This window comes from Callospermophilus lateralis, chromosome 16 (genome assembly GCF_048772815.1).
Source record: "Callospermophilus lateralis isolate mCalLat2 chromosome 16, mCalLat2.hap1, whole genome shotgun sequence".
Classification (NCBI taxonomy): Eukaryota; Metazoa; Chordata; class Mammalia; order Rodentia; family Sciuridae; genus Callospermophilus; species Callospermophilus lateralis.
Genome location: NC_135320.1, coordinates 40,393,265 through 40,420,718, shown reverse-complemented (window position 1 = coordinate 40,420,718; position 27,454 = coordinate 40,393,265). Strand labels below are relative to the sequence as shown.

Sequence of the window (27,454 nt, the reverse complement as noted above, 5' to 3'; positions counted from 1 at the left end):
TGCCATGTTAGGGTCATGTGAACATTCAGCCCATAACAAACACACACTGAGGTGTCCCAACTACCTGGACAGGCATCCAAGCTCCACCAATTAACTCCACCTCTGTGACCCAGTGTCCTCAACTATAAAAATGAGGATAATAATACTGTTGCCCTCACAGATTCAAAAGGATTAACTGAGTTAGCACAACAGCTAGAACAGTGGCTGATACATGGTAAATTCTGTATAAATGTTCACTGTTATGGCTTACCTGAGCAGGAGGACTGTACCCTAGGTTTGACCCATTAGGTCCATAACCCAAAGGAATTAATTAAGGTAACTCTTTGGCAGATACTGACAGGGTCCCCAAAGAGTTCTGGAGATGGGAAGTCCTAGATTTCTGGCCATCTTATTCCTCTGTGCCATGAAAGTGGATATAACCTGGGTTTGGTCAGGAAAAACACATGGGCAGAAAAGTAGTCTTCAAGGCTGCATTTCAGGGAAGCTGTCGATTTTTTTTTTTTTTTTTTAGCTTTGTTTTAAATGAATGAGGTCCCAGTGATAAAACTGCATGGTGCAGGAATTATGGAGAACACAGAAATGCAACACATGGTTCTCCTTTCAAGAGAAACCACTGCTTTTGCTGCGGGGGACAGTGGTGGACACCTCCTGCTGCTGCTGTTTGGGATCCACAGCAGCTCCCCAGGCCATGCTTCCCCGGTGCTCCCCCCCTCAAGGACCTTGCAGGGCAGGGCTGCTGGAACCAGGCCACTTTGTCCAATGTGGGACTTCTCTAAAGGGCAGCTTTGCTCAGGCCACCCTATTGGTTTCAGCTGAGACATTCTAGCACTTAAACACTTCCCTCCCTAGCCTTGCTTTCCTGACTTTTCTCCCTGTCTGGAGGGCTGCAGGCTCCTCCTACCTTCTCATTCTCCCTCCCCCTTCACAACCATCTTCCCAATATATCGCCTGTAGAATTCATCTGTCTTGGGGTCTGCTTCTTGGAGAAGTCAAAGTGGCATGTTTTATTTCTTCCTCTGAACTTTTAGAAGTTTTTTGCATACATACAAAGGAAAGCAGGTGATTAGTTCTATGCTAGACAAACCTTCATAGAAATAGCATAAAAAGTGTCATATGGAACACCCCCCTACCCCTGTTTCAGTGCAGAGGATCGAACTCAGAGTTTCAAATGTGCTAGGAAGTGCTTTCTCCTCTGAGCTGCATTCCTAACCCTCCATATTTTCATAATCATTTTTAATTGGCTCATTTTCCCATAATGTTTCAGATATTTTCTGTGCTGTAGTCTGTGTGCTTGCTAATTCCTTATCCTAAGCTTATAGGTTCACTTCAAGTATATGAAAAGGCAATTTTATAAGCCTTCCCAATGATTCAGAAAAAGAAAACAATGCAGGTAGCCAGTGAACTGTGGACTAATAGGTGCCTGTTTGCTCTTTAGAGCTTTGTGAGACCATAAAATCAAAGTATACATGGATGGGCAATGCCAACATAGTTCAATCAAAGTGCTATTACAGTAAGCACGCCTATAAACTGTTGTTCTGATGGTATGATAGCCTAAATGAATGAAGAATTATCAGCAGAGGTGGAAATGAACATTTATACCGGATGGTTCTATACCCATTTTAGTGATGCTTTTTACATTAAATATTAATTCCAACATCCTAGGCCTATAAGCCTTGTATATTGTTTTCAGAAGAAATGCGAAATAGTAGCTGTGCTGCTTTGCTTTCCCTGGACCGTGGACTGCACTTGGCTTTAGACTAAGCCCTGTTTGCCATTATTAACCTGTATTCATCCACCTCTTATTACAGGAAACTGGATATGGCCTGGCCAGTGGCCACCCAGCCATGTTACTAATCTGCTATTATGCCTAGCAGTAACCTTTGCATTGTGTTTCTAACTGTATCAGATTCGTCTGCCCTTTCCTTTGGGGAAGTCATGTTCCTTAAGCACAGAGTATACACAGTTAAATGCGCAATTGTTCAACCTTTGGGTGTTCAATAACTAGGTTTGATTTTATAGTTCTCAGGTGCTATTATGAACAAATGTAAAGAATTTCAGAATTACCATTTTCCGGGAATAAGGTACTCCAAAGGTCTAAATTGATTGGTCATCAAATAATAGCTGTTTGAAATGATAGAAACATACTGGCAACGTGGTTAAGCCATAAATAAAAGAACACATGAAATACAACCAATTAATGTCTGGTGTGGATGACAATCCTCCAGAGAGGAACACAGAGGCATCTGTTCATTCCTCAATTTCGAACATTCCAAGTATCTTATGTAGAACACCACAAGTTATAGGGCAAGGGAGCCTGCCTAAACAATCATTGAATTGAGGCCTTCTTGAATTTTATTAATAGGAAATAATCTTCAGTAAAAGCCAGCTCCAGACATAAAATTACCTATAGTCCACATGCAGAAAAGAGAACCACTGTCTCATTGATCTGAAAGGATTGATTTTAAATAAGAATAAACTGGCTCAGGACTAGCCTGTGAAAGTGAAGGTAAAGATTAGAATAAGTACAGATATCAGGTTGAATCAGATGAAATTGCTTTTTTGTAGACAGATCAGTGAATGCTGGTGATTTCATATGGTTCAACCTAGTAGAATAAAACAGGTATCAGTATAGGGATTAGAATTTAGATATATGGGTTGAATTGAAATTTAATCATTCAAAACATTTTAAACATGTTATAAAAACACTATTTAAAGAATATCCACAGAGAATCTTTTGAAAGCAAAGAACTCCTCTTTAAGTGGGTAATAGGCCTATAATTTAATCTATTTTTTATACTTTTATATACTATGATCTCATGAATGTGGATTCATATATATATATATATATATATATATATATATATATACACACACACACATACATATATATGTGTATGTATATATATGTATATATAAGAAATTCTTCTCATAATTTTAGATGGAATACAAAAAAATGTGTAATCTAAAATGGATTGCACTTGGTTCTCATGAATATTTCAATTACAGAAAATCGCATGTGTGTCTCAAATTTAGAGCAAGGTTATGGAGATGATCATGAAAACAGGATTAGTGTTAGAAGAAGACCCCAGCACATTACTGACTGCAACAGGCCTGGCCAACTGGCCGGATATCCCTTAGAAAGTTACTGAAGTCTCCACATTTGTAAGGTAGCAGTTAACTCACAATGGCAACTGAAAATAGTGTACCTTAAGTGTCTGGCATCAGTGGCATCAGGAATGACAGTATTAGCTATGAGCAGAAAGAAGATAGTCTTTTTTAAATTTTTTTTTGGAGGATTGTGTTGTTTCCTTTTATGAAATCAAATATGGAACTTAAGCAATCCTCTTAAAAGGGGATTGATTCAGTCGACATCTTGTATCAGTTTCTCCTCCTCTTCATAGCATAAGGTGGTAGACATTGGCCCTGCTACATGTATTCCCCAAGTGGCTCAAATCTGCAGACAGGTCCTAGACAGGTTGGAGGTGAAATAAACCTAAATTAAAAGAAGTAGTAGTAGTAGTAGTAGTAGTAGTAGCAGCAGCAGCAGCAGCGATAATAGCAACAGTAGAAGTAGCATCCATATCCTCAGCCCCAGAGCATGTAAGCAAATTGATTGGCCACTTGACTGGAATCTGCAGTTTTCTGCCCAGCTTGAGCGGTCATTCCCAAAGGACAGGGCCTTGACCTCAGAGCACATTCCTGTGCCTTTCAATACCTGGACAGCCCTGGAGGCAAAGCTGTAGACTCTCCACCTCATGCTACCCACTGATTCTGGGAAGCCTATTAGGGGTGGCTTGGTGGCAAGGAAATGACTCCCCTCTTTTTCTTTTTTAATACTTATTTTTTAGTTATAGGTGGACACAATATCTTTATTTTATTTTTATGTGGTGCTGAGGATCAAACCCAGTGCCTCACGCATGCCAGGTAAACACTCTACCTCTGAGCCTGAGCCCCAGCCCCATGATGCCTCTCTTTGAAAAAATAAAAAAGTAAAGTGACTGCCACTGTACTCCCAGCCAATCTGTTGCCAACATTATAGTTACTGTTACAGGTAGGAGAAGCAGTAAAAATAAGAAATAGTCTTTTTAAATGTAATCTAAAAAAAAAAAAAAAATCTTGTCAAAAGTCACATTACTTTCTTGCAATGGCAAACCAAAAAACACTGGATTTGTTTTCTCCCAACTACCCTCATAAAATAATGTTATCACCATAAAATGTAGCTGGCAATTCTTTACATTAGTGGGGTTTAAATGGATTTGAGGCCTCCAAGCAGTAAAGTAATTAACCCCACAAATTCATCAGGAATGACCTGACTTGGACACAAGCATAAGAGTGAGAAATGCAATTTTGATTACAGTTTTCTTCTTGAGGATAACTGTGACATTTATCAGACAGACTGTTAACCTTCAGACTCCCTGAATGACACAGGGCACCTCAATCCCATTAGCTTGGACCTTGCTGCCCCAGTACAAATGGCAGGCCCTGCCTCACAAGGTGCTCCCAGGACTGCAAGACTGGGTGACTGACAGCCGGGACAGACAGCAGCCCTGCCAGAGGCAGCCCAGCAAAACCTTCCTGGTGACAGTGTGACAGCCTTGCATTGGCCATTGCTGAGTAGCAGGAACATGCGGAGTGGGATGGAGAAGGAAGAAAAAGCTTTGCCATCTCAGAGAACCAAGAAGGAAAAGGCTGGCTGCTCCTAGACAAGAGACAGGGCCCAGGGGGACAGTCACTTCCCACTCCATCTTCACCTCCACATACAGCACAAGGGTCCACACAGAGACAGATATGCAGACTCATGACCAGGTACACACAGGTCCAAGACACAGATATACATGTGCACTACATACATGCATGCAAAAGCTCACACACACATAAACAAGACCCAGACGTACAGATTCAAACATTGAGAGAGATCCAACATAGACACAGAGGTGTGCATGTATACAGACACACACAAAACACACAGTAACAAAAATTCAGGTGCTTGCCAAGGCCCCTCTGGTCTTTTTTCATTGCATCGTGTCTAAATGGCAGCCCCAGAAGATGCTCACATGTGCACAGAGGGCTTTGTGTTTGGAGAAAACCACACGGGTCTTAAGACTGGCTTTGTGACTCCCGGGAGAACACGTTGGCTGCAATCAAAAGCACCAAACCTACAAAGCAAAAAGGCCATCAAGGGATGCTGGCGATGCTTCCCCGAGCTGCATTTTGCAGCCTGCTCACATCAAGAAGTCCAGCTAATCACACAGAATTGTTTTCAAGGGATTTGAGACTTATTATTTAATAACGTTCTTGCTGACATTCTAAAGTTCACTGGTGGGTCTGGGAGGCTTTGTGAATATAGAAGAATTATCACAGACGCTGGAACAAAATCAATTTTGCCAAGATAGGCCAACTTTTTTTAGGACCAGTTCGAAAATATTCATGTGAACAATTTATTTAATAGCTGGGTATATCAGGAATTGTTTTCCACAAGAGAAACTGAATAAATTACCAGGTTTAGTAGGATGAGAGAGCATGAGCAGAGGACAACTGCAAAAGTTTTTCAGATGTGTTTCTGTGCCTCTCCCTGCCACCCCTCAGAGACTGTCACCAGCATTAATTAATGCTACTCTGTCCCAAATACCTCATAAAGAATTTACTCTAAGCAAGGATTAGTTCTAGTTATTGTGACTAGAGAAATGCAACACGGAGCCCTGATCTTCATGGGGAATGGAGGCAGAGGAGAGCCCAGGAGTTCAATGAGACAGTACAAGAAGTGAGGACCCCAGCATAACAGTGCATGCAGCAGGTGGAAGGAAGCTTCCAACAGTGGGACTGAGCTGAGAACTGGGAGAGGGCAGACTCTGGTCAGATGGAGCAGTGGAGGAAACTAGATGCAGGTAAGAAGAGAGTGCAGCTTCTTTGGGAGAACTAACTGGAAAAGCCTGGTGCATTGTACTTGTGGGGAAATGGGCCAAGACTGGGAGACCCTGATCAGAGAGGGCCAGACGTTGCTGCACAGGAATTTGGGTCTCATCCTGGAAGGCAGGAGGGAACTCCCACGAGGGGATTTCTCACATCCCCATTACTGTCAACTGCTTCATCACATTTTCTGTAGTCCTGGGAGATCCAGGGCTTGCTTGAGCATGCTATGCAAGCACTCCACCACTGAACCACATCTCCATTCCTACTGCACACTGTTGGGTAAGCACCCCTGTGTTCTAGGCTCCTTCCACCTTTCCCCTTCCTTGACTCTTTTGACACCCCGATCCCTTCTCTTTTGTTAAAGGCTTAAGCCACCTGGCCACAGCTTTCCTCTCCTCCTCAATCCTGCCATCACCTAGATAGATGATCTTCACCTCTGCCTTTAAGACCACAGAACAGTCTATCTCAATGGGCAGTTGCCCTAGTCTTTCCTATAATCTTAAAGGAAATATCAGCTAAAATTAAATTAGAGGAAGTAACATTTACCACTTTTGCTACAAAATAACTTTAGAAACAAAATGAACTTTTTGCACTTAATCATATTTAATGGTTATTGACTCTCATAAAAAACTTTCAAACTCTTCTTCATAAAAGCTTTCCTGGAATTCCAAGATTGGGAATGGTTACTGTAGCCTTTCCAGTAGAGAAGGTTTTATTTTCAGATGTTATTCCTTGTTTTAAGATGATCACAAGTTTTAAAAGTGACTAAACTTAGTCTAGACAGCAGATTTCAGTAGTTGCTAAGGAACTGGATTAGTGCTAATTTAAGGAAGGTATTATTCATTTTTATTTCCATTTGTTACTACAGCACTTTAATTGCAAATGAATGTCTTTTATGGCTCCCTAGGATGTAAAACATCTCTTCTTAGCTGGTGGGGCTAGCCAGGGGAGACTATGTTTGTATGCACCCTGCAAACAGAAAGCAGTCAGGCATGAAGTGGCTCAAAAGAATAAAAGACTTCCTGAGACACAAATAATAGCTGAACTTGTAAGCAAGGCCACGGCTGAGCGCTCAGGGTCACACACTCAGGGTCACACCCACTGTGCTCACCCATGCATGAGACCCCAGGCCTTGGATCCATGTCTGTCAATGCTGCCCACACTTTGCTGATTGCCTCTGCATGTCACAGATGATGTCATTCAGGAACCTGCTGACACAGTCACCAGGCAATCAATTCCTCAGATAAAAGAGTGGTTGTCAGACCTAAGAAACTCATTTTCCACACGGCAGCCAGAGTGAGCTTTTCAAAAAGCAAATCTGATAGCATCACCCGAACCCTACCCAACCTCTCCCCATCCCTCTCCACTGGGAACACTCCAGTGCCTCCTGGGCCTTGAAAAAAGATGAAAACCCTCACAGAAGGTGGAAACTGCCTCCCCTCTGCTGCCCAGCTGTCCTCTCCCCAGGCACACCGTACACCGTCCATACTCAGTCCTGCTATCCCTTTCTAAGGCAGCCTTGCCCTGCTCTTCTTTCACCCGGAAGCTTGTCCACCCTGAGTTAAATGGCCACCAGACTTACTTACAATCTCTGCACAAAATCCATGCTGCTCCTCCTAGCATATCAAGTTTGCAGGTTTACATAGATGCGTGTGGAAGAGTGCGAGTATGTGAGGAAATAAGGTCTGATCCTCCACTAGCCTGGAGCTCAGGGGGACAGGTACTCTCTTATTGTACAGAGGCTGTAATTCTCTAATCTACTGCAGCCTCCAGGACACAGCATGTGCTCCAGCCGGAGGACCGAAAGCAGGAACTCCCAAGCATGAATCCAGGCAGCCACTCTAGGCTTTGGCTATTTGTGGAGTTGGCCAAGACTCAGGATGTAATGAGATGTACCTTTGCCACAGCACTGACTTGGAGCCCTAGTGAGGGCCCCAGTGCTGCTTCTCTACCTGCCAGTTCCCTCCTCTTACAGAGGAATTTACATGGTTGTAATAACAGTTTTGTACTTTTTGAAAAATAACATCTACCCACCACATTCCCCTCAAAAAGAAAAGCAACAACTCCTAGTGCTGGTGCTGAAAAGAAGAGTGAGTGGAATAGTCTAACACTTGCCCCTTTCGGGAGGGATTCGTGCCTTGCGTGTATTTGTGAATTTGAAGATCGATAGCAGTAAACGTCGTGGAACTTGGACTGCGGAGAGGCGCACATTGGTGCTCACATGTGTGTTTTCTCATTTAATCCTCTCAACGACCCTAATTTTATGCTCCTTATGCAGATGAAGAAACAGTTAAGAGACTCAGAGTTAAGGAATTTACCCAGGGTCACACAAGTAGTAATGCAGAGACTGGCTCTAAAGCCAGCCCAGCTCCCTCATTCCAGAGCTGCAGTCTGAACCATTGCCTTCACTGCCCCTCCTGGAGAGGTCCAGAACACATCCTTAAAAGAAACCTGTTATCAGCCTGAATAGAATCTGTTGTGTCCCTTGTAGTCTGATCCTTTTGAGTTTGAATTGAGACTTTACTCAGGCGAATAACCTGCCTTTGGTTTCCCTTTCTATTACATTTTCTTTTTGACATATTTCTAAAATAAAAATTGATCATCTCTCTCCAAGGTTCCTGTATGTTTAGAGCCTTTTCTCTTCTTACAATACAAGAAACCACTCGGTGTGAAACATGAGTTCCTGAGACCATGCCCAGGCTTGGTCCCCCTACCACCACCTCCCCACCACTCCTTTTCATGGGAGACCAGAGTCTCACACAGTCTCTGAGTGAGCCAAGGTGGCCTGCTTCCCTCCCCACATGTGACCTCCCTTCATGAAATCCTGCTCATCCATGGAAGCCAGGTCAGCTTGGAGACAAACGGCATGATGAGTGACAATGAGCATTACTATTATTTTAAAATAACAACTCAGTCCCAGAAAGTCAAAGGTTGAATGTTTTCTCTGATATTCAGAAGCTAATCCAAAATAGGGGGAGGGGTAAAAATGTATATATATTTTTTAATTAAAAAAAAAAAAACTAGAAAGGAAAAAACAAGTGGAGCCGGGCACGGTGGCGGAACACCTGCATTCCAAGTGACTGGGGATGATGGAAAGTTCAAAGCCAGCCTCCCCAACTTAGCAAGGTACTTAGCAACTCAGTGAGACCCTGTCTCTAAGTAAAATGTAAACAAACAAACAAAAAAACCAGTGGGGGACTGGGGATGTGGCTCAGTGGTTAAACAACCCTGGGTTCAATTCCCAGTACAAAAAAAGAAAGGGAAGTTGTTCATCAAAATAGAGGAAAGATCAGTAGAGTAGATGAAGGGGATTGAGGAGAAAGAAGAAGGGACAGGAAAAGCGAAGAACAGTGGAATGGATGTGACTTAACTTCCAAATGTGCATGCATAGATGTGTCCACAAGACACTAATTTAAAAAAAAAAAAAGAAAACTGTAAATGGATTGAAGAGGGATTGGTAGAGTGGAGGGAGGGTTGGGGAGAGTGCTTGGGACTGAATCAGAGTGGGTTGGGTGCCATGCTTTTGTGATTATGTCAAGGTGTAATCTGGTGTTGTACCATGACTAAAGAATTTTTTTAAAAAAGGAAAGTAAATATGAATATGAATTTCCATAATGTTCAAGAAGGAAAGATTAATTGAAAAGGTCTCAGCCTTTAATAAAACTATGTGATCAATAAAGTTTTCAATAGTAGATTAAAATTCAATTTCAGATTAGGAGAGAATATTTAATATCACCTCTAGTGTCTTTCTGTTCAGCAATTCTAAATCTACCAGAAGGCCTTTACAGCAGTTTTCTCAAAGTGAAACAATTCTACTTTGTATATCATCTCTTCATGTTTAATTATAAGGATTTGAATTTGAAGCACCAATTAATCAGTAATTAGATAGTACTGCACCAAAAGAAATTAAACAAAGATAAAAACAAATATACAACTCAGCAGAAGGCCATATCATGTGGTAACATTTCATGTAGCATGGTTAAAATACTCCCTAAGAAACACAGTTTATCTGGATCATTAGCCAGGTATTCCTTTGATTTTGTTGTTGGTGGCCACCAATGCATTGGGAAACTTAAAGGTACATCAGATAGAGACGCACTCTGATTACACTAATGTTTATTCTTCTTTTCATTCTTCATTGAAAATCTGCTTTATAATACTTAATAATTATGAAATGTAATGATAGATTTTGACAATACAGAATAAATGCATATTTTATAATGATACATTCCCCCACTGATCTTCATATTTAAAAAAATCCACATAAACCAGCTTTTAAATTTTATCAGACTGCTAAAATAAAAATGTTCCCCTTATATGTAGAAAATCAAGAAAAGATTCAAAGCAAATTGAGGAAGGAGGGGGGGGGGGGAAAGTCCCTAAAACCAAGATGTAGAAGAGGGAAAAGGCAGGCCTGTCCAGCAAGTCCCTCTAGGAATCAGGGGAGAAAGCAAGGAGCATGTCTCCTTACAAAATCATGTCTTTCCCCTATACCAGAGTCTCACATTCTGGTTCTCAAACCTTTTGTTAAAGAGATGGTTGGACAGAGAAGTCAGCAGCTCCTATAACCTAGTCTTGGAATTACCGATGGAAGTACCTGCCCAGTGTACTTCATGGTGTTGTGAACCTGGAGCTGGAGAAGCCCAGTGCTCTATATAGCAGTCCATCTAGTGAGCCTTTCTCCTTCAAGGTCTCCAGCTTTTTCATTCCCTCTGTGACCAGGACTGCATGAGAAACTGAGCCAACAAAACAGTCAGAATTACCTGAAGGTGCTTTTCATTCTTTCCCTGGTACCATTTCAAGAGATTTCATTGCTGCAGGAAACTGGTATCACCTGCACTCACAAGTAGCAGGATGTCATAAATCGCAACTACTAGAAAATCTTAAATCATATGCCAGATAAGAGGAAGGAAACCCTGCTCATTTAAGTGTATGAAATTGTCTCTCAAACTTCTGTGAAGAGAATTTCACTGTGCACTCTCAAGTTCGCTTTAGAGAAGTATATTCAATTGCCAGCATCTGAAACAAGTAATTTGTCTTTTCATGCAACAGTTCCCTGAGAAAGAGCATAAGGTGCTTTGAGAAGAATTATAAAGGAAAATTTCAAAGCTTTCCATCTTTTTTGGTACCTTGAGTTGAAAGAGTAGGCTTTGCTGAATAATTTAGTATCCAGGTGGATATCAAGAGAGCCAACCTGGAATGATTTTTGTAACTTGATGAAATTAATTGAGCAGCTTCTCCATTTGGGAACCACTTTATTTTCTCCAGTTTTAAGAATTTCTCTCCACTACTGTGTTGTAATGCAATGGTATGAAGTTCTAACAGTTCTTTGGTTTTATAAATTATAAAGCACACCTGTGAATGAAAGCCACATTTGCTGAAGTGAGAATTCATTTTCGGATATGGCTTATTAATCCTCGATTGTGTTTCTTCAATTCTTCCCTAATTGGAAAATGTTCATCTCTCAGGAAGTGGTACAATTTATTTGATGTGAAGGTACTACAAGATTTTTGCCCCTCAGTTTTAACTGTCTTATTGAAATCGGCATAAACAAGCTGAGTCTGACCACCATGACCATTACCTTATGCAACTTTATTCAGAGTTAACTGACCAAAATCAATGAGCTAGAGCCACCTCTTCATCTCAAAGAATGATTACTAGGGGCTCTTCTCTTTAACAACATAGTAACTATTCCTGTGACCTATTCTTCCTCTAGCAGAGTGTAAAAAAGAAAACAAAACTGAAGTTTAAACACCCCTATTGCATTTCTCCTCCTGTCTCATCTCAGTAAATGGCTAATGCTCAAGCCAACACCTGAAACCATCCAGTCTCTCCCATTTGCTCATCTCCCTACCCAGTGCAGCAGCCAGACCCACCAGGTCTCCTGCTACTTCCCCTACCCTGGTCCACAACACCACTTTCTCTCATCTAAACTTCTAGCAATCATTTCCTAACTGCTCTCCCTTTTCTATTCTGCTTCCCCTAACGTCCATTCTTCATGTGGCAGCTCAGGTATTGCTTTACAAATACGAGTCATCTTGTGTCAGTAGGCCTGCTAAAATTTCTTCCCATGACTTCCCATTCCTTTTAGAATAAAATTGAAACACCACCTCGGCCACCCGACCACACATGCATGACCAACTCTGCACCAGTCTCCCCTTCTCATTGATGGGTCACGCTTGTGATTTGCCACGTACCTTCTTGCTGCCTCGCCTCCATATGGGCTGATGCTTCTGCTCGGTACACCTCAGGACCAGCTCCTTCTGGCCTCCACACTTCACCTCATGTGTCACCTCCTCAGAGAGGCAGTTTCTGACTACCTAAGTGCAGCCCACCCACAGTCACGTTCAGGTCTTCCCTTTGTACAGCCTGCCAGTGTCCGATGTTATTTTGTTCCTTTTGGTGGGTTTACCTACTCGTCATTGTGTTTCTTCCCACTAGCCTACGAGCTCCATGAAGGAAAGAACCTTGTCCCCTGTCCACCAGGTGTCACCTGTGCCTAGCCCATCAGCACTCTCAATAAGTGTTGTGAGATGAACAGCAAATGAAAGAATCCTTCTCTTCTTCATATGTATGACTTTGACTGAGTCATACATAACCTCTTGGCCTTCAGCTTTCTCATCCATAAAATGATTTTCATTAGATTTTCATGGGGATAAAAAAAAAAAACAACACATAAATGGGGTGGCCTGGCCCACAGTGGATGCAGAGTGACACAGTTGACAGTGCTCCATCCTGTCTTACAGGAAATCTTCAGAGGAACTGGACATGGACAAGGTGACAGCAGCGATGGTACTCACCAGCTTGTCAACCAGCCCTTTGGTTCGAAGTCCTCCTGTCCGGCCAAATGGTAAGCCTAGGGCGTGGGCTTAGTGAAATGGCCCTTGCTACCAATGACGGATCTCTCTTTGAGGATTCTCCTTCCTCAGGTGAACAATTGATCGTGAAGGAGAGAAAAATGCAAAAGATATAGAAATCCCATGGCTATTGGCATCCTCCACATCTTCCCCCAAACCCCACTGCGTCTTGTCCAGCACCCATTCACCTCACATTTACACATCATCACCTGTTTTCTGCCATGTTTTCCAGAACATTTCTTTGCAGTACTTGTGTTCCTTTTTCCCAGGTAAATAAAGATTGGCCTAATAAAGTTATTTTCCCTAGAATTATTTCTGTTTGATGGGGAGGTAGTTGGATTAAAGAACTCAGTGAAGACTAAATATTATTTAAAAGCATTATTCCAGACTCCTGAATCAAACAGGATTATTTAGTCCACTCATTAATTTTATATTTATCAGGTTCCATCTGGATGATTTGAATACATCATTGGAAAATAGTGTCCACACACTTCCAGATAGTATTCAATCTCTTTGGGAAAACAGACTATCAATCATAGCCTCATTAATGGTAACATTTATCTATTGAGCACTTACTGTGTGCCAAGTACTATGCTTACTTTATCTCGTGTAATTCTCCAACAATTCTATGTGAAGTTGTTATCACTATTTTACAGATGAGTGAACTGAAGTGCATAGGGATTAGCTGGCTTGTAAATGGCAGAACTGAAATTCTGTCCCTATCTTTCTGATTGAAGATCCTGCTCTCTTAATGATAATATAATAATTTTGCATCATAAAGTACAGCATGATAAATCAGGAGGACAGGCAGTGGGCAGTGGAGTTGGATAGATGAACCAGGAGCTTTACCAGGATGGGTCATGCCTACCTGGCTAGCAGTGTGGACTTTATACTGAGACTATAAGAGCTACTAAGTATTCAGAGAGCAAAAAGATAGGGTCAGGATTACAGAAAAAATAATAATAAGCCATACAATACACATAGGTGGATGGAACCTTGGTGTTCACAGTGCAACTGAATGGGACACAACTGAAAAAGTGAAATAATGGAGAATCAACAGAGAGGATGAAGGACAGGATGTGTCAGGGATGACTTCCAGGCAGATGGTGTGCTTCAGCAAGGGATAAGGAACAAAGGCAGAGAAATGGATTTATTGGTGAATGTTTAGGGTAAGAGATGGTTTTGCTGAAGATGATAGGTCTAATTTGAAGCATGTCTGGGACAGCCTAAGATCACTGCACAGGCACCAGCTGGTGAAGATCTGGGTGTAGCCTTGGGAGTGAGATCTGCATGTTGGTATAGAATTAGGATGTAATGTGTTGAAGCGGTGAGTCAACACATGGTTAACACACAGTTCTCTCTTGAGAGAACTGTATAGAAGCAAGCCCCATGATGAGGCTGCCATCATGTAAAAACTGGCAGAGGAAAGACAGCCCAGGAAGAGACTAAGGAGTGACCAGAGAGGTAGAGAAAAATCAGGAGAGTGAAGTTTCATGGAAGAGCATGTTTCAAGGAGAGATGTCCAGTGCTTCCAAGGGTCAAGCATAAAAGGGACTGCATTCTGCATCAGCAAAATGTCACTGGCAGCTCTGACAAGAACATTCACAGAGAACTCCCCATGGGAGGAAGCCAGATTTCTGTAAGTCAAAATGTAACATACTGAGTCCCCCAAATGGTATTTAATAGTGACACAAAAACCAGCATAGTCAATCATGAGATTGAGCTAAGGTTCACATCCAGTTTGGTTGTAAACTTGAGGTGTTCATATAAATTTGTGGAACATCCAGTCAGTCCTCATCCAAATCTATTCCAACCCCATTAGAAGTGGAAAGAACTATTAAGATGCTGGGAATTCAAATATGGGAGTTAGTAAATGCCCAGCAGCTTGATTTACTGTAATCTGGGTGACTCCCCTTACTTAGGTACTGGAGGAGGCTAGGTTCTCTTGCGATTAGGCTGGCCTCTCCGGTTGGTTCAATGAAATGACTTCTCTCTGGGGGGCCTCTTGGCAAAAAAGTATCCTGATTTGCCTTTCTCAGTCTCTCAGTACTGGAAAAGAAGTATTATACTAAGAGCAAAACTAGAGGCACCCCCAAAACATATTTTAGGGGAAAAGGTGGAATCCTTTATGAGAAAAAAGATATATTTCAAATTAATCATTATTTTTACCATTGGATTTTTTTAATAGAGAATTTTTTAGTGCTCCTTTGTATTTTAAGGTTAGAATTAAAATAAACCTTTTGATCCTTCAATGCAAACTTTTGTTAGCATAGTAATAGAGTAACTCGGTGTTCGTTTACGGTTTAAAAAATACCTACTCAACTAATAACCCCAAATTGTCTGATCTCTCTCATTTAGTCTGCAACAGGAAACACATTTCTAAATAAGCATTCATTTTTAGGAATCAAAAAAATGTTCTCCAGAGTTATTGTATAATATCAGTGAATTTTTGGAAACTGTTGTGTTGTGTTGGCGTTGCCTGACAAGGATCATTCTATCAAGAGGTGAGTCTGCAAAGAGGGTGTGAGTCCAGCAGTGCCTGTCTGAATTCTTGATAAACACTTGTATAAGATATGGAGACAACTGCCCAGTAAGAACACAGTGAATCCGTTCTGATTTGTTCTGAAAAATTCAATTCTGTATCACTTTTTCCTTCGGATTTAATAGTGTTCCTAAAGGAAATATCACTCACCGATAAGCAAATTAACTTTTGGCAATGATGTGAAGCAATGTAATCACAACTGTATTAGTAGTTCTCAAAATAAATTCAATTCCTCACACTTAACGTGATTACACATCTAGCACCATGAACCTGATTCTGTTGTACAAGTGCATACTGGGGTGTGTTTATTAGCCACTTGGGCTTTCCAAGTGAGGTTTTCACAACAAGCAACGTGACCTATGGCTGTCCATGGGCTCCCCTTGACGTGCTGTTATCCTGAATGGAGCTTTCTTGATGATAAAAGGCAGCTCCAGTCCACTAAGGTTATCGGTCTGTTAGAATATAGGGAGTGAGATGATAATTTGGCTTTTCTGCTGGCGGGGTGTGAGCCTCTGTAAATGACCATTTGATTCTGGCGAACTGGGCCACTTCATTTTCATTTTAAAACATCATGCCTTTAATTAAACTTTTCGCTTGACATAGTTAAGGTATATGCTGGAAATCTATAATTAGATAAGGTAGTTGAGTTTCTCCATGAATGCTAGTCTTGACTTCATTACTAATTATACAGACATTAATAGTATTTTTTTAATGAGGCATTTGGGGATTTTTTTTCCTTCTGGTAGTTAGAATAGTATGGTTTTAATATATTCAAAATGCACATAAATATGGAAGAGAAGTTATCCAGAAAGAAAGTAGAATTCATACAAATACTAATTAAGATTGGGCATTTTGAGAAGTAAAGCAAACCTTCGGTGATTAAAAACACCCTCTCCATTAGCAAAACCTTCCCATAGTGTTTTCCACCACAAGAGAAAAGGTAAAAATTAAACACCAATCTTATCACTTATTATTGCCAATTCTTCCCTGATCCCAGTTTGCCAGAGAAAATGTAGGACATTCATAGGATTCACATGCACTCATTAAATCAAGGTCAAGGAGGACAGACTAGGGCTTGGACCCCAGACCCACCGGGATCACACTTACTAGTCAAGTGGCAAGTCATTTAACTTCCTGCTGCCTCAGAGTCCTTGTCTGTAAGACTGGGAAAACCTTTCCTCTGAGAGGCAGATGTAACAGTGCTTGAGCTTTTGCCAGTGAGCTTTGGTGGTGATTGATTGGTACTGGTGATTGAACCCAGTGGGGCTTTACCACTGAGCTACACTCCCAGTGCTTTTTATTTTTTAATTCTGAGACAGGATATCTCTAACTTGCTAAGGCTGGCCAGGAACTTGCAATCCTTCTGACTCAGCCTCCCAAGTTGCTGGGATTACAGGCAAGTGCCACAACACCCAGGATGCCAGTGCACTTTGTAAAATGTAAAACACACAGAGAATGTAAGGCACTACTATTTGACAGCTTGAGAAATGGCTTTAGGTAACTATCCAAAAATAATTATTTCTTTTAGAGTCTTAAATCATAAACTGACTTCCTGTAATGTATTACGAAAATCAACAATTTAATGAGTCCTTCCTTCTTAAAAAATTGGGATGGGGTGGGGAGGACTGTGTGACCAAATAATTTGGGAGAATATTGTAAATAATATCCCTCCCAGGTATACTGCAGTCAAATAAATCCAGAGCTCCCCAAACTTCATGAACAAGAAAATCTCTTTTTTTCACACAATCCCAAGGAACTAGTGCTGCCCATCAGAGAACTCAGAAAAAAAAACCTATTTTGTCACATGAGTAAAATAACTAAATGTTTATGAACTATAATGTGACTGGGGGAGGGAGGATATACAAATAGGATAAAAACTCACATACCCACCTGCTGTGAATTACTGAGCGGGATGGTTAACAGCACCTGGCCCCCGCGGAGCAGCCCCACTGACGTGCGTTTGTGTGCCTGCAGAGGGCCTCAGCGGATCCTGGAAAGAGGGCGGGTGCGTGCCCTCCAGCACCAGCAGCAGCGGCTACTGGAGCTGGAGCGCCCCCAGCGACCAGTCCAACCCGTCCACACCGTCACCGCCGCTGTCCGCCGACAGCTTCAAGCCCTTCCGCAGTCCCGCACAGCCAGACGATGGCATTGACGAGGCGGAGGCCAGCAACCTGCTCTTTGATGAGCCCATTCCCAGGAAAAGAAAGGTGGGTGTGCCGCCGGAGGGACCCTCTGAGCATGGTCAGGGTGCTAATCTCGCCTTCCTTCGCATAACCACCAGCAGACGACCTTCCCCTTTAATGGACTTAGAAGTTTCTAAATAAACTTGTCTCAGTTAAAGACAAAAGTAACTTGAAATATCGATATGTTACCTGCCCCATCTTCTAGGTCTTACCGGTATTTGAAGTTACCGACTTAAACGTCATTTGTTAATTAGTTCACTCTCTTCGTGAGAATAACTTTTTTCTATATTGTAAAAAAAATTGTTGATATCTTTTTCTCTTCCCTGCTTCAATCATCCCTGAAGGATTGTTAGGAAGAATACTTTGTATCTCATTTTTGAACAACCAGATGTGAAATATACATGAAAGCTGACATAAAACATATGCACATTTTACTTATTGAAAATTACCACTAAACAAAAATTTAAAAAGGAGGCCTAATTAATCAGTAAAATAAGTTAATTTGGTTACATTTTTATTTAGTCCTCGCTGCAGTCCTGTATGGTAAACCTAAGGAATTTGGGCATCAGGGACTTCATACATTTAACTGCCCCTGTTGGAATGGGCCAGAGCCCCTAATCAAACCCAGATCTTCCTGAACATAAAGCTCATATTCTTTTCATTCTCTTCAGCTACATTTAAATTATTAATTTTGCTCACAGTTTTTTTTTTCAGAAGCATTTCTATTTCATGGAATAACAGAAGAATACAGCTAAATGTGGAAAACATTTTGACATCATATTATTTTAAGTTATCATGTCAATACGAAGCTGGTTTTATATATTTGTATTTAAATTTGTATCAGTAGTGTCATTATTAATGACTATCCACAAAAATCCAGGGCAAAGCCTTAAGGAGTACAATGCGTACCTTTTTTTCCTCCCTGATTCATTTCCAAAAGGCAAACAAGAGATGGCATTGGTCCAACCCCTTCCCTCTGGCATCTCTCAGCGTTGCTTAGCATGTGTGGCAGTGGAGGTGGTACAGGAACTGTCTCTGGCTGTGGAAAAGGGCCAATAAGGGCCAGCTTTTTTGGTTCAGATAAGAGGACATCAGTGTAGCCTTCTGTCGTTCCCAGCGGCAAAGGCCTAAAGAGTTGTCATTACACCCTAGTTTATCATGTAGCAGTGGAGTCATTCTGGCATCCTGTGGGCCCTGGGGATGCTGGGTCTCATTGACCAGTCAGAGAGAACACTGGCACTTGCATCCAAGGGTACCTCCTGGCAGGACAGTAGCTGGGACCTGAAGTTTTGTCTACTGTTTGGGCTGCCCAGGTTTCTCTCTGGAGGTATCTGAGAGTGTAGTCCTGACTCTCATCAGTGCAAGGACTCACAGCACAGAGAACCACCAGTGCTTTCAAAGTGCATTGCTGAGAGCTGTCATAAACTTAGTTTCTAAGGTAACCACTGAGCCACACTTTATACTCTTGCATTGCATTTTGGTTGCATTTGGTCACTTGTATTGAAGATCTGCAAGTTTCCGCTAAATTAGGGAATAGTCAAGTCCCCAAAGGAAAAGAAAAGCAGCTTCAGTACAAGATGACATTTAGTTGAAGGGCATAGGCCTCCTCTGTAAGGAGGTCTGAATGAAAAAAGTGAGAACCATATTTATCCTTCCTTCTTTATGACTTCTCCCTCAATTCAATAGGAATTGATCTGATTTTTAATTCTAGGATTTTACATAGATCAAGTTGTTGTCTTGGTCTTTTGGACTTAAAATTACTTTTTTTCCCAATATCTTTTTTTATTTATTTTTTTATGTGGTGCTGAGGATAGAATCCAGTGCCTCATGCATACAAGGCAAGCGCTCAACCACTGAGCTACAACCCTAGCCCTTAAAATCACTTTTAATAGTGAAAATAGCAAGAAAGTGCTACCATTGGTTTTTTAAAAATTTATTTAGTGAACCAACTTTTATGGGGTACCCATCAGGCAAAATGCTTCATGTCCTGAGAATAAGGCTTAGCTCCTTCCTTCAAGTGTTGAAAGTTAGGTGGGTAGGAAGTGAAGTGTCCAGGGGCAATAATAATGGTACATGATCAATACTGTCTTAACGATGTGGTAGAACAAAGTAACTAATACAGTGATTTCAAAGCATTTAAAATTACATTTTCTAAGAGTTAAGCATATTAATTTGCTTGAACTAGACAACATGTCCTAGCTGGTGGAACTCTCTGAAATCAATTTATATTCCTGTGTATTTACTCAGATTCATAATATTCATTTGAAACCATGATCAGTTGTAACAATCATATATCCTGTGGAAATTGAGAACTTTCTAGATCAGGTTCTTCCAAATTGCAAGTCTCAATTCCCTAGTAGGTTGTGAATTGATTTGATGAGTTGTGAATAAGTACTCTTTAATTAATAGGACAAACTAGAATGTACTATGTATAAGGGTCAGGTTGTTTTCATTTCAGTCCTATATTTGTGTGTGAGTGTAGACTGCAAAATGTGTTTCTTACTGTGGCTTATTGTCAAAAAAAAGTTGAGAAGCTGCATTTCTGTGTTACCAAGAAGTAATATGATATATGATAAATTAACATGCCCTCAACAGAAAGCAAAAAATTCCATTTTCTAAACTGAACTTCACTACCCTGGGAACCTAAGAAAATCTCCTTCCCTCTCTGATCATCAGCCTCTTCATCTGAAAACGAGATGAACAGGTATTAATCACACCTCTCTGGAGACATTCACAAAGGTCAAATGTGAGTATAGTTCTAGGATGAGGTGACATTTTAACAGACCTTGGTAGGACTTTTAACAAAGCAGGAGGAATTCCCTATGTCTGAGTATGACTTGAGGTTATGGAAGCTGCCTAATCCCTCCTCCCATCTCTCCCCAGAGCATACACTCACTGCCTCTTCTGGAGAACTGTGTTCCACTTCATGTAAATGAATTAAGAATACTCAGTGCACAGCGCAGATAAGGCATTGCCTTTTACTATAACTAAGAGATACATTTTCTAATAATCACATTTCATGCTTTGTTACATGTTTATTTTTAGTTACAGTTTACCAAATACTTTTAAATGTAGCATTTCATTTTATCACACCAAAAATCTTTGGTATACCCTTATCCCATTTTACAGAGGAGGCTCCTTGATGTTATGTGAACTGTCCAAGTTTGTATAGCTTATAACATGGCAAAAACAAGATCAGCTTAGCTGAAAGAACAAAGAGGAAACTCTGCAGGCAGATTCATTTGAAGGATCAACGTTTCCCTCTGCCCACAGAGGAAAACAACATGGAGGGGAAATAATCAAACAAAGCTACATGGCAAGGTAAGAGCAGGGTGCAAAAGGTTCAGAGAAAGGAACTCAGGCTGCCTCCTGGGGAATTTACTTCCTCCTGAAGCATCCGTTCCTCTTAAGAGAACCTGCAGCCAAGGGAGGGAGAATGTGTGAAGGGAAAGGCTGTTCTCCTGGCTCTGTAGGTGAGTCAGCCAACTTTTCCTGGCCAGTTCTCGCAGAATTTTTCCTTTGTGATTTCAGATGGGGCTCTGAGAGCCAGGACTCTGAGACTTTGGGGAGTTGCAATTCCTATCATGACCACAGGGTGATGCAGTAACCCTAAATACAGCTACTGATTACCTCGAAAACAAATTCTATGGAAAGCTAAGAGTTAACCTTCAATTCCGAAAGACCCATAGAAAACCCAAAGTGCTGATAGTTATTTATGTGCTCCTTTCCATACCTGACTCCTTATTCTGTCAGGTTCTGGGTTCTGTGCCTTCTGAATGTGGCATGACAACTCCAGTATTTCTGTGACCTTAAGCAAATCACTTGGCCTCTCTCAGCCCCAATTTCCTCATCTATAAAATATGGATAACAATAGTACCATGTCTGTGGGCTCTTATGAGGATTATATGAGAGATGTGTAGATCAATAAATGTTAGCCACTAATCTGTGCTCACCTTTTTATACAGTTGACAACTGACTGGGAAGGCCCCTTAAGCTGAGTGAGGATAGCAATGACAGTGGCAGAAATTAGAGTGTAAAACAAAACCTGACTCAGGATTCAGCCTTCCTCATTTTCACTTATTTCAGATATCTTGACCATGAACAGTTTTACCTATGTATTGAGGAGAATTTCAAGTCAGAGCAGAAAGCACTGAGTTAACATAAGGTGCTTCAATAACAGCTGTACAGCAGTACATGGCGGGGGGGGGTCATCATTTGCCACACTCTGCATTTTCAATCTTTCAGAACCAAAAAGCAATGAATCACTTTAAATTGTGAATGATTGCTCCAAAAAAGAAAACAAACTGATAAAACCCTCGCAAATAAGCGTGTTGCCAGTTTCTCTGCTGATTTAATTTCTAACCCATTAATTTTGAGCAGAGAGTGCCTCTCTCAAGAAGTGCTGCTCCAGGAATAGACCCACTGTTCCAACTGCTGGCAACTGCTGGGAGCGCGGGGCTCCCAAGAGCAGCTTGGGGTCAACTGTGCAATTTCACTGAGCTGACACAGCATTGTCAGCCAGGGCAGCAAACTGATTGGCTCATGGAGAGGACCACGGGAAAAGAAGAGTGAGGTATAGGCCTTTAGTGACAAGGTCTTAGAATAGCCAGCCATGTGGTATTTAAGACCCCAGCATTGGAGTTCCAAGGACTTCCAGCATCATCTAACCCAGCCTCAACCTTTCTACATTAGAGGACCACTGCATCTTATCTAGACATGTACAGGTGTCCCCAAAGATGAGTTGCGTTTCTAGAATCCATTGATTGAGAATATATGGAATAACTGGGGATTTCTATTAATTCATGAATCCATTTGTTATTACAGAAATCATTTTAAATCACTCTTACTAAGGTATAATTTTCTATAGAATAAAAAGGACCTATTTTGAGCATACATTTCAGTGAGTTTTAACAGAGTCTCCACCTGAATAATCACTTCACTCAAGGCAAGCACCACTTTTGCCACTCAGAGGTCATAGGCACTCCTACCCCCAACCAGGCCACTACTAATCTGACTTGCATTCACTGGGGATTAATGATGCCTATTGTAGAACTTAAAGTCCATGGAATCATAACAGCATGTTTATTGGGGGTACAAAATAACAAATGTTGTCAACAGGAGCTCTCCTTCATTGTTGGTGGTAATATAAAATGTATAACTACTCTATAAAAAAAGAGTTTGGCAGTTTCTTACAAAGTTAAATATATACTTACCATATGACGCAGCAATTCTACTCTTGGGTATGTATTTACCTAAGAGATAAGAAAACACATGCTCACAGAAAGACTTGTAGACAAATGTTTATAGCAGCTTTATTCATTATCACCACAAACTGGAAACAACCCAAATGTCCATCAACAGATAAATGAATAAGCAAGTTGTGGTATAGTCACACAGAAGAATACTACACTACAATAAAAGGGAAAGAACTACCAGTACACAAAACAATGAATCCTAAAAATATTCAGACATGAAAGAATATATTCTGTTATTCCATTTATTAAAATCTTTTTTGTTATATTTGTATTTACTCATCACCACAGCATTAAGCCACAGTGCATATAGGTGGGAGATGTCTAATCTATACTTGTCATGCATTTGAAATCACTCATTACTTGGCACTAACCTCAACACCTTGAAAACCCAAAACTAAATTAAAAAAAAAAAAAAAAACTAATCTCATTTAGTCCTCTCATTTTACAGATAAAGGGGGTGGAGGGAATCCCACAAAGGTAAGGTGACATGCATAGGGCTGAGGGTCTGAGTAGACCTCTTAACCCTGAAAGAGCCATCAAAGCTTCTGCCAAGAGGTGTGGATTCCTATGAGACAGGCTGAGGAAGCATGTACAATACAGCACAGAATTATTAGACCCTCTCCATCTCTCAGGGATATTGATCTACTCTGGAGAAACTTATCCATAGCAGCATGCACTCCAGCATGTACCCACAGTCAGCTATATTAAAAATACATACTGAAAGATCTTATTCGCCTAAGAAAAGGCAATGTGATACTGACCCCAGGCTGCCCAGGTGGTAATGTGCCTTCTGGAATATACCCTTAATTGGAATTTTTCCATAGCATGCCACAGAATACTTCAAAATCAAGCCATGATTCTACTCCTGGAACTGAAGGTGACCATCAGTGGTCATCCTGTAGTCTTGTGTATCAGTCTAGATTTTGTCAGGAAAACAGAAGCTACTCCATATATCCCAAGTATGAACCAGAGTAAAATCTGGATTCAGGCTCACCAATGGAAGGGTGAGCAGAGAGGTCAGGGAGACCAGCTTATAGCCCAAAGCAGTTGGTCTCAGAGATGGCCAGGAAGCTGTTCAAAGCTAAAGAATGCCTAGAAAGTTCTGTACAATCGTTGGAGCCCACAGCTCCCAACTTGGGTGTCCTTAAAGAGCTTGTCTGGATGCTTCTGTGCATCTTATATCAGGCTTATGTGAGATTCTGGAGTCTGCTGTGATTGCCTGGAGAGTCACCTTCTCATGAGGCTGTTGTAAATGTTAAATGAGATAGATGTGTGGAAGTTCCAATCAACGGTGCCCTCCCTCCACCCTTCCTCAATCCTCTCAGCTGCTTGATGTGATGAGGACTGTTCTGTTAGATCTGAAGTCGGCTGGCGTTGGCTCTAGCGTTCCGCAGAAGTGCTTTCCATTAAGGGTGAATTTTCAGCTGTTGTTCCATGCGTTTGCGGACATTCTAGCTCTGTGAACATCTGTTAGAGCCTTGAGGAGAAGCCAGGATTGGAACACAGATGGGCTGTTCATACTTGGCCACTGTGACTCTGCCAGCAGCTTTGCTTGGTTTGGCTTTCTTGGGGGAGCTTGGACTAGTGCAGCAAACTGGGTGTTGTTTATTTAGCTATTTTTTCATGATTTCCTCCTCCCGTGGCTTGCTTTCCTTTAGGTATAACAGCTAGTAGTCTGTCTGTAGACAAAGTATTGGTTTCAAGTGGATGTAGTGAAAGAACTTTGAAAAGTCCTAAACTGCCATTTAAGGGCCCTCATCTTTGATGCAAGAATGACCTTGGGAGCTGGGAATGTGGCTCCATGGTAGACCACTTGTCTTGCATGCACAAGGCCCTGAGTTTGGTCCCCAGCATTGCAAAAAAAAAAAAAAGGAAAAAAAAAGACAAACATCCTTTTTTAAATAATTAAGCAAATTTTTGTAGTTATAGATGGACAGCATGTCTTTATTTGTTTATGTTTTTTATGTAGTGCTGAGGATCGAACCCAGTGCCTCACATGTGCAGGGCAAGTGCTCTGCCACTGAGCTACAGCCCCAGCGCAACTTCACTTTTAAGACCACTTAAAACTCAGTTGTACAGCATCAATGTAACCACCCCACATTGGCACCTTTAAGGTTCTTTCTAATTTTTCTCAAGTCTAATAATAAATATGATGAATCTTGATACATGTATCTTTGTAGTCATTTTGAATTATTCTTAGGATAGATCCCTAAAAGTTGAATTGGATCAAAGTTATAGGCAATTCCAGATTTAGAGATGACAGGTATCTATGCATGAGGAAATGATGGGCACAGAACTCTGACAAGTTCAGATACAATGGGATAGTAAATGTGAGATGGGATGTTCAAAAAGAAGAGGGAAAGGAGAAAGACAGCTGCCTCTCTCTGGATTGAGGAGAGCTTCCTCCCCCAAACAGTTTAGTCTTCCCACTATCTCTAATTATGTTCCTAAGTCCTCATTTGCAACTGTCTGCAGATCCACAGAAACTTCCTCTAGCTATCCCTATAGACTGCAATGCAGCACAAAGGCTTTCCAATTGCTATGTTAATGACCCAAGTCATAAATTAGACAATATTTTTTCCTGTAGCAAATTCCCCATTCTTTTCTGGTAGATCTGCACTTTCTTTATATAGTTACTGGTGCAGGGTATGTAAGGTTGGAAAAGAAATGTACTACATAGAATAAAGAGAAAAACATCCGTAATTCAGCCCTCACGAGGCAGGGAATCAACATGGGCCTCCCCTGTTCAATTACAGCTAAAAAAAAAAAAAGGAAGAAGTCTTAACTGTGCTAGGAAATCTCAAATTCTACAGAATAGTAACCTTTTTGGCAAACATGTTTGAATGCAGATCATTTACAAGGTGAATTTCACAAAATATTTAAGCATATTAAGATGTCACAGATGTGGCTCATCTCTGCAGGCCCTAAAACACAGCTTTCCCAAGATTGCACACAGCAAATGCCTATTGAACCAGATGCTGTATTAAGCACTGAGATAAGACTGTTGGGCAATAAATTGGGGTTCCTACTCCAAAAGAACTTCCCATGCTTAACCCATATCTCTAGTACTTACCTGGTACAGTATCTCCAATATCTACCTGGTACATCCACAGCCTGCCTCTTTAAAACTCAGCAAAAGACAAAAGAGAAGGCAAAGCTTATCAGATTCTTTATATCCATTACTTAACTCTCTTTAGCTCACCCATCTTTGGAGCCTTAAGCAGGGAACCTAAAGAAGTAACGTGCAACTGAGGAGGGAATAAATAATTGCAGATGGTATTTATCCTAATTCCAGGGGACACAGAGAAGAAGTTGCAAGATATGTCAGCACTTTGTTGATTGGGGAGAGGACATTATGGGTCAGCTTCCTGGTATGTTGGGTTCTGATACCTCGACTTGAACTAATGAATGAAAACTAAGGAAAGGAGGTGTACCAATGACATTGATTTTTCTGTAACCAGGATGAAACTTTACTCCTTATCAGTTTAAAATATAAATGCTTCACTATTAGTGCAGGCAAGGAACAAGCGACTTATAATGCTTGTTTTGGCACAAAACTACCACTGTGATAATAATTTCCTAAAACAATCCCCAATTGGAGACCTTAAAATAATTCCTACAATAGAGAAGGAATTTGGCTTTATCTTGTGTAATACCATTAATTATACAAGACTTTGTCAATCTGACTCATTGGTAAAAAACGATCAAATGGCACTGCCTAAATCTCGTAATTTTTTAGAATCTTGTTTTTCTACCATGAATGTGCAAATAATGTGTCTTTCCCATTTCCCCCCGTCAAGATAATTATATCACTTTCTCTGATCTCCTCAAGCCTCCCAGACAGCCTCACTCTACACTGAGCTTTGAACTTACTTCCTACCTCACTGAAAAATCAGAAGCATTCATTAAGGAATGCTTTTTATCCCCCTTGCACCAAATTGGCAAACTAGCTACATCTAAATCGTCCTTTTCCTGCGGAGAATGTCCTGTCTCATCCAAGGCAGTCATGGGCACCTTTTTCATCTTCTGCAAAATTCAGCCATTATCTCTACTGCACTATCGATTTCTCCTTGTGTTTGCTAATCATTCCCATTTGCATAAGAACTCACTTCAGTTTCCATCTTCCAACACCCCCCTTGACTGCTCATAGGTCAGCAGAATTTCCGGGAAAAATTGGCATCTACTCTCTTCATTGCTCAAATATCACTTATTTTCCAGTCTATCCCAGTTTGATCTCCATCCCCACTCCTCTACAAAACCTGCTATAGCCTGGGCCACCAGTAGCCCCATATGCCGAATCCAAGGGACACTCCTTAGTCCTTCTTCAACAATGTTGGTCACATCTTCCTTCCTGAAACACTTTCTTCTGTTTATCCTTTTAACACCATCCTGGTCCCTCCTCCCTCTGACTGCTGCTTTTCGTTCTCCAACCTGGAACAGCACATGAAGCAGTGTCTAGAGTGCTCTGATCATTCTAGATGATCTCCTCCAGACCCAAGTTGTAAAATGTTCCTTCAGCTCCTGATTCTAAATTCATATCTCTAGCTCTGACTTTCCTGAGCTCCTTCCTAGTTGCTACCTTTTGATATATATAATAGGAATGTCAGTTTTAATATAACCAGAACACCATCCGTCCAGTGTTCAAACCTAAAACATGGGAGTCATCTATAACACCATCCCTTTGATCAGTCCTCATATTCAACCCGA

At 41.1% G+C, this 27,454-nt stretch overlaps 1 protein-coding gene across 1 annotated transcript in view; it reads left to right on the top strand.

Moving 5' to 3' along the window:
• Znf704 (zinc finger protein 704) overlaps positions 1–27,454 on the top strand; it is a 201,854-nt gene that overhangs the window by 141,639 nt on the left and 32,761 nt on the right. The window contains exons 3-4 of the mRNA XM_076835618.1: positions 12,657–12,760; positions 17,284–17,516. Of these exons, the coding sequence (XP_076691733.1) occupies positions 12,657–12,760; positions 17,284–17,516 (337 nt within the window). The remainder of the gene's footprint in view (positions 1–12,656; positions 12,761–17,283; positions 17,517–27,454) is intronic.